At 41.1% G+C, this 8,231-nt stretch overlaps 1 protein-coding gene across 1 annotated transcript; it reads right to left on the bottom strand.

Annotated features, from left to right (window-relative positions):
* Positions 1-1,514: 1,514 nt before the first annotated feature.
* On the bottom strand, positions 1,515-7,462 carry LOC108634362 (diphosphoinositol polyphosphate phosphohydrolase 3-beta). Its single transcript, XM_018044045.1, has 2 exons — positions 7,150-7,462; positions 1,515-6,903 (listed from the first exon to the last, which is right to left on the bottom strand). Exon 2 carries the CDS (start codon positions 6,839-6,841, stop codon positions 6,347-6,349), a length of 495 nt encoding a protein of 164 aa, XP_017899534.1. The 5' UTR covers positions 6,842-6,903; positions 7,150-7,462; the 3' UTR covers positions 1,515-6,346.
* Positions 7,463-8,231: the final 769 nt, after the last annotated feature.

Genomic DNA, 8,231 nt, shown 5'->3' on the forward strand with positions numbered 1-8,231 from the left:
AACAATATGGAATCTAGAAAGATGGTATACTGATGAGCGTATCTGCAGGGCAGCAATGGAGACACAGACATAGAGAATAGACTTGGACACAGTGCGTGGGATGAATCGAGAGTAGCATGGAAATATATAAATTACCACATGTGAAATAGATAGCCTGTGAAAATTGGCTGGATGATGCAGGAAGCTCCAATCAGTTGCTCTGTTACAACCTAGAAGGGTGGGAGGTGGGACTAAGGTTTAAGAGTAAGGGGACATATGTATACCTATGACTGATTCATGCTGACATATGGCAGAAAACACAGTATTGTAAAGCAATTATCCTTCAATTAAAAGTTTAAAAACTGGCTAAAAGTAGAGTAAACTTAAGCTAGGAAATAACTTTCAGGAAAGGTATAAATGAAAAAGTTTCTGGAATTTTCTGTTGCTTCTAACAGGGGAATCTTGAAAGTGAAAGCTCTGCCCAGCTAAGTGTAATAAAGGCCTCTGAGATAAACCTTTCATCTCTTCTTTTCCAAGAAACAGTTTTTTTCTGGGGGAACTGCTTGCTCTTAGGATTGGAATACAACCTAGAAGGCAGTAAGGAGTAGAAAGGGCAGCTTCATCTTCACAGCCCTTCACACTTATGAAGGTGTTTAGGGGCTTCCCAGATGGCTCAGTGGTAAAGAATCCACCTGCCAATGCAGGAGGTGAAGGAGACCTGGGTTTGATCCCTGGGTTAGGAAGATCCCCTGGAAGAGGGCATGGCAACCCACTCCAGTATTCTTGCCTGGAGAATCCCGTGAACAGAGGAGCCTGGCAGGCTACAGTGCATGGGGTTGCAAAGAGTCAGACATGACTGAGTGAATGAGCTGTTGCTGCATTTTCCCTAAAAGGTACCTCCAGTGTTGTTCTCACTTTCTGCCTGCTGCTCCACAAAATAAGTCAGGACAGACCTCATGAGTTCAGTACAGCTTCACTAACTCTGACCTAGGTTTTAGCTTTTACAGAATTCTAAGCACAGTTCAAAACGTAAGGAATATCTGCAATCTGTGAAACACAAAATGGTTCACTGCAGTCAAGAATGTCAACTATTTACTTTCCTGTGTCACCTACCTTCAAGTATAACTTTAACAAATGTGCAACTAACACATCTATAGCCATCATTCTTCTATAAAACTAATAAAAATATTTTGTGGATTTTTATAATTTCATAAAATTGCTCCCTTGGAGACTTCACCCCTTCGGTTTTTCACATTGACATAAACTGGACTCTCCGTGTGTGTGTGTGTGTTAGTTGTTAAATAAAAATTTAATTTTTCCTATTTTAGTGGGCCAAATTAAGAGAAAAAACTCCCAGAAATGGTCTGTAGCAATGGAAACACTACCTATTTCATGGTATGTCCCCCTTTTCTTTTGGGGGGACTTATTTGACCTATTTGGCCCGAAATGGCACACCAGAGCCAACATTTTCTAAACAATATAAAATTTTTCTCCCTCTTTTTTCTTAATGCCTCATATATTAGCTTTAATAAGAATTCTGATAACTTTTTATTTTGGAAAATGTCAAATATACAAAAGTAGAGAGGAACATATATTTAATATAATGAATCATCATTTAACCATCACCCAACTTTAATAATTATCTGGTCAAGGCCAATCTTGTTTCATCAATACCTCCAACACACTTAAATACAGACATTATTTTAAAGCAAATTCCAGACATCATTTCAACTGTAAATAGTTGGGAATATATCATAACAGCAATACTATTATTCCAACTAATATAAAATATCAAGTTGCCCAATTTTCAAATTATCCAGTTTGTCTCAAAATATTTTTATTTTATAGTCTAGTCAAATCAGGATCCTAAAAAGATCCATATATTACAATTGGTTGTTAAGTCCCTTAAATCTCTTTTAATCAGCAGGTTCATCCTTCATTTCTTTCATTCTGGCCATTCACTGAAGGTACTAGGTCATTTGTCCTGTAGAGTTTCCTGCAGTCTTGATTCTGCTCATATCATCTCTGTGATGTAATGTTTCTCTGTTCCCTGTATTTTCTACAGATAAGGAGTTATGTCTAGAGGCACAGCCAAATTTAGGTTCAAAATTCTGGCAAATATTTCATAGGTGGTGTTGCATACTGCCATAGCAGTCACATAATGTCTGGGATGACACAGACATACAAAGAAGAATTTTTACTAATATCTCACAGAAGCCTTTAAACACCTGTGTCATACCTGATATACAAAAGCCACATATCACCTAAATAGCATTTACCGTACTAACACCAGATTAGAAGGTAAATGCCTTACCACTCAGTGTCATTACAAAATATTAATTTTTAGACAAATCTTCAATGATGTCTACCATATTTCAAGTGGTTTCTTATATGCTAGATTTATAAAAAGATGAAGGAAATAAGGTCTTTGCACTCAAGGTCACATAACCTGGTGGGAAATACAGACACATAATCATAAGAGCACAAAGAAGGCCATAGATGCCAAATTAGAAGTCTGTACAGATACAGAAGTAGTGCAACAACCTGGAGAATAGTCATTGCAATAAACAGGGAGGAAGTGTCCAAAAGGATAGGACGAGCTGTGTCCTTGGGAGTGTGAAAGAGCTCACCTGTCTTCATAATTCCATTCATCACTGGGTTCATATACTTGATTCCTTCAAAGCAAATCTGAACATCTATGTCATTCACCTAAAAAAATATATCATTAATAGTTGTATTTGTTCATCAATTCTTCTAATCAACAAGTATTAATTGAAGTATGGTTCATCAACCACTTTGTATTGGAAAAGCCTTCAGTGAATTATCCAATGCAGTTCCATTATGAAGCCACCTGAGAGCCTGAGGAATAACAGATTGTCCTAGTTAAAATATAAAGCCAATAAATCAACACACAAGTATTTTGTTATAGAATACACTAATAGTAGATATTTCTAATCTGTGGATCAATGACAGATGTCTCCATATTTTAGCCACTGTTCTAAGGCTTTGGGGATATGTAAGGATTCAGGCTGGGTCCTAGTCCTCAAAGAGTCCATAGTCTAACAGGCTAATAGTCATTTAGAAAGATGATTACAATACTGGAATGATGCTGAAAATATTTCCTATTTTTCTTGGTGCTTCCACAAAAGGAACCCAGAAAAGAAAACTTTGGCCAGCTGTTAGTACTACAGGCTTTAAAGCAGCATTTTCAGCTTCCTTTTCCCAGTTAACACCTATTGATGGAGGAATTGCTCTTTCTTACAACTGGATTCCCCTTAAATGGAAATGAGAGGAGCAGCTCCAGCTTCAGAGCCCTTTTACCCTTCTGTCCCAGAAGGGCCCTCTAATGATGCTAAGACTTCAGAAGCTGTCTATTCCTGTTGCTTACACATGTGCATGCACACACATTCACCAATATTTATCTGATGTTTCTAAATACAAAAATGTTGAAATATTTACAGTTCTTTCAAAGTAAACTATACAACAGAATTCAAAATATGTATAGCCACCTCATATCCCTTTCAGAGTTATTTCTTTTAACTGATCTGATCAACAAAACAAGTTCCTTAGAAAATATAATACACTGGGCATCCAGGGAAACTATATATTACATATCAACATTATCTTTATTCCAACATGTCTTCTTAAAATGTTTTTTAAAACATTTGCCCAGTTTTGGGGAAAAAAAATCCAGTCTTAAAAACACGATGAAAACAAATTCCTACCTCATGTCTGAAAGTTTGATCAATGCAGTTTTCTTTGAGGGGAATGAGTTGAAAAACTCATCTGTACATTTTTAGTGTAATAATAATGACTCTGCATGAAGAAAATCCCAACTGTGGATCAAGCTCTTGGAGGATGGAGGTTAACTAGATGCGATTTGGTTTGTTACTTCTGTGTCAACTTTTTTAAGCTGAATTCTTTGGATTTCTCTCTTAAAATGAAAGGATTTTTAGGCTTTTTAATATTTTCTTGACTAAACTCCAAAAGCATAACAAGAACTGCTCTTTTGAATTTGAATGTTTAAAAAGTGTGTGATAACCATAAAATATTCTTTTGCAATTTAGAAGTGAAAAGTTTTACAGACTGCATAAACTGAAGATAACTGGGGAACTGAAGATAATCCTAGCAAGTGATAAAACCCAATTCAAATTTTTCTGAATTAAATATAACAAATATTTGCAAGCTAACAAGAGCTGATGAACATTAACACTGTACTTTTCACATTTGTCAAATACGTAGTTGAAAAGTCAAAACAAGATTGTGCATTATTATCTCTAAAGATGCCATGTATAAGTTAAACTTCCAAGGTGTCTGTGGCAACCTTTTAGATGGAGGCAGTTTTATATATGAAATGGTCATTTAAAAATCCAATTTCTCTGCTGTTAGTGTATACTTTGAAAAATTTCAAATATCATTAGTTGATTTGGACTGTTAGAAAAGGAAAGGTCAACTAGTGGGATTTAGAGAGTTTGTTAAAAATAAGACATCTTTCTGTAAAAAAGAACATAATTTTGAAACACATATTTGCTAATCCTACATAATTTAAAATATGAAATCATATAATTTGTCTTTTAAAAACTATTCATTTTCTACTCACTCCTATAATATTAGTTTTGTCAATTACAACACATACTTTTATTTAGACATATTTATGTATGGTAAAGATCTTATTTTAAAAATTGGCACCAAAGTTTTAAAAGAAAACGTAGAATATTCAATTTTACTACTGACTGTGTTTTTGTTAATTTGTAGAAGAAAAAAGGGTTTAAATTACAGTAATTACCACTTATCTATTTGTGGAATATTTTTAAGATGTTAAATAAAAATATCCCCCACTCATACTCTCTTCACAAAGTAGGCTTTTTCTTAACGTTCTTGAGAGTTCCAAGTTGCTAAATTTTCAAAGTTCTTAATAGGGAGTGCATAATAGTGACCTTCCAAAAGTTAACTGACTGACACAAAATATCTATCAATAATGATTAAGAGATATGACAATTCAGGTTGCCCTAAAAATTAGGTAAGATATTTCCACCTACCAATACCCACTTCACCAAGTAGGCTTTATATCTACCTATTTACTATGGCTAGAGAAATAAAGGTAGTCCCAGAAGACAGACCTATATGCTCTAGATAGGATCCCTGATTTCAAGCAAATATTGAAGATAATCTAAGTATTTTTAAATTGGTGCCAAAAAAGTTTATTATGTGACACAAAATTTTTATCCTAAAACTTTATGAGAGATTGTTCAGGCGTCCTAACAGTTTGAGAAGTGTGTAATAGCTGAATATCAAGAGGCTAACTCCCTCAATTCGGTTTTAATTACAACATAATATTCCATTCTTTTGACTACTGGTATTCAGATAACTTTAAGTGGACTATCACAAATTCAAATACGCAAACTTTCTTTCAAAGAATCGTTTATACTGAGAGAACCACAGTTGTTTTAGGGCACTGAGAAAAGAGAAATATGAGTTGGAGTTGAGCATGCTAAATCACAGTCGGAATACAGTTTTCATAATATGTATCAGGAGATGTACATAATAATATCACCCCAAGAGTGCGTTTACTCTAAAATAATATTCTGCTAAGCTACATTCGGGCTAAATGGGAAATGGCTATTTCAAGTAAGAAGTAAAAAAAAATACCAGTTGTGAAAATGTTCTGAAACTCGAATTACCTACAAATGAATAAAGCAATTTCTGAAAAGGACAAATTAGATCACATATATGAACATACAATTATTGTTCAATACAGAAAGAGCACACGCTGTAAAATTTCAAATAACTTTTTGAAATTCAAAATTCGTCCTTCAAACCAATTCCCTTCACAGAAGGGCTTGCTGACAAGGGCTAATGCTGTGAATGAGAAAACAACGTAAGAAAAAAAATTAATGAAAAGGCCCAGAAGCAAGGTGATCAGATTTTAAAGGACCTCAATACAACTCAAATCACAAGACTGGTACCAAAAGTACACATGAAGACCCATACACACACATATAAGTGTGAAATATAAAAAAACAAACCACAGCGCCCATATACGTTCACACACACATACGTTAACCTCAAAGACTGAGTGAGCAGTTAAGGCAACTTAAAAAAACAACCCACGTGGCTTTGGCTTTCTGAAATGTGTTATAGTGCTACCAAGAAGCGATTCTGAAAGCATCTGAAAAACGTGCAAAGTGCCTGAAAACAGTGCCTGGCAACTGAGACAGTTTGCAAGCGTGATTCAGAGGTCTGCCAAGGAAACAAAAGAAGCCTCCCTCCTCCCGGTGAGAACGCACACGGCAACAAGAGAGGTGCTCCGGGCACTACTTATTGTCAGGTAGGCGGAAAGCAGAAGTCTGTGCACGAGCGGTACATACTAGGGATCGCCCTCCGGCAGGGACGGGGCCACGGAGTTTCCATTGGTTGGGGAACCGCCCAGCTTTAGTTTTTGCAGATATTCGGCATGCACGGGCTTGTGGCACTGGAGAACCTTGATCGCATCTTCGACTTTGAACCACTCTCGCTTCCTCCCAATGCTAACCGAATCTTCCCAATCCTCCAGAATCTCAGTGACAGTCAGTACATACACGTACGTTCTGTGCTTGCGATCTTGGTTCTGCTCGAAAATGCCCAGGAGCCGGCCTAACTTCCCCTTGACTCCCGCTTCTTCGAACACCTCGCGGACGGCCGCACCGCCCGGCTCCTCCTCGGGCTCCATGCCCCCGCCCGGCACGATCCAGCGGTCCGGGTACCGACTGCTACTCACTAACAGCACCTCGTCCTCGCGCTCGCTCCGGAAGCACAGGCACGCCGCCCGCTTCTTGAACCCCTCCGGGTCGTAGGTCCGCGTCTGGTTCGGCTTGCACTTCATCTTCGAGGCCGCCCGCCGCCGCTCAGGTCCCCGCCGCCGCCGGGTCGAGGGGCTCCAAGGTGCTGGGGAGAGAAAGAGCCGCGGGGAGGGGCAGAGAGTCAGAGAGAGGGGCCTCAGCCCTCGAGCCCCAGGAGCTCAGGGAAGATAAGGCGGGGGCGGGGACGGGGGCGGGGGCGCGCGAGGTACGTCAGTCGGTCCGTCCCCTGCGCGGCCAGGGGTCCCGGGCACAGACGCCAGAGTGGAGGAGGCACCGCCCCCGCCCCCATCCCCGCCTCCGCCCCGAGCCCGCCACTCTGCGAAGAGCCCACTCGCGTCTCCGGTGCGCGTCTCCGTGCGTCGCTCCTTCCCTCCTCAGCCGCCCAGACTGAGGCTGAGCGAGGTGATGCGCATTCGCGCGCGCGTCCGCGTCCCGAGGCACGTGCGCGTTCCCGTCGGAGGGCGGGGGTCTCGCGGCTCCCGCAGCGCCCGGCGCCACTGGCGCACAGCGCAGGCGCCTGGCCCTTGTCCGGCTGGGGCTGTCGGTCCCCCAGGGTGAAAGGCACCGCATTGTGACTTGGGCCAGCTTCTTTCCACGTGTGCCTTTGACCCAGACGTGGCTGTGGCGCGGCCGGACGTTTCTCTTCACCCTCTCCAGCAGGTCGCAGAAAACACACACGCAATCGTTTTACACACAGCACCACAAGACGGATGGTCAAGTGCATAAGGTCGTAGTCATCTTCCACAATGAAGAGTACCGGCTTACTTATAGGAAGGCCTCGGTTTTGTCAAGATGATCCTAGGTATTGGGCGAAAGAGTACCGAATCGTTGCTGAGTCATTTCGTGCAGTTTTGTTTTTTCAACAGGTTCTTCACTTGGCCAGGCACCTTGGCACAGTCCACGACTGAACAGCTTTCTTGAACCTACCCCTGTTGACATCTTACCTAACCTCTGGTCTCTGGTTTCCTCATCAGTAAACTCCTCACCTACTTGGTCCAGACCTTTGCACTTTAGGTCATATTCACCCAACAGCTGGAGAGCCACCCAAAGCAGGAATCTCTCCCCTTCACACACTCCACACGTCTCTTTCTCATTGGGAAGCACTGGTTGAGGTTTTGGGAAACATGCCTCTGGCAGTCCCTTCGCATTTTACATTTTGAGTTTCAGAAGCCTCCTGGCCTGGGACTCCAGCAAGGCCACTTGGTGATCTCTCACCTCTGTCTGCTGCTGTTGCTGCTAAGTCGCTTCAGTCGTGTCCGACTCTGATGGCAGCCAACCAGGCTCCTTCGTCCCTGGGATTCTCCAGGCAAGAATACTGGAGTGGGTTGCCATTTCCTTCTCCAATGCACGCGTGCATGCTAAGTCGCTTAAGTCCTGTCGGACTCTGTGCGACCCCATGGACAGCAGCCCATC

The sequence above is a fragment of the Capra hircus genome (genome assembly GCF_001704415.2).
Source record: "Capra hircus breed San Clemente chromosome X unlocalized genomic scaffold, ASM170441v1, whole genome shotgun sequence".
Lineage (NCBI taxonomy): Eukaryota > Metazoa > Chordata > Mammalia > Artiodactyla > Bovidae > Capra > Capra hircus.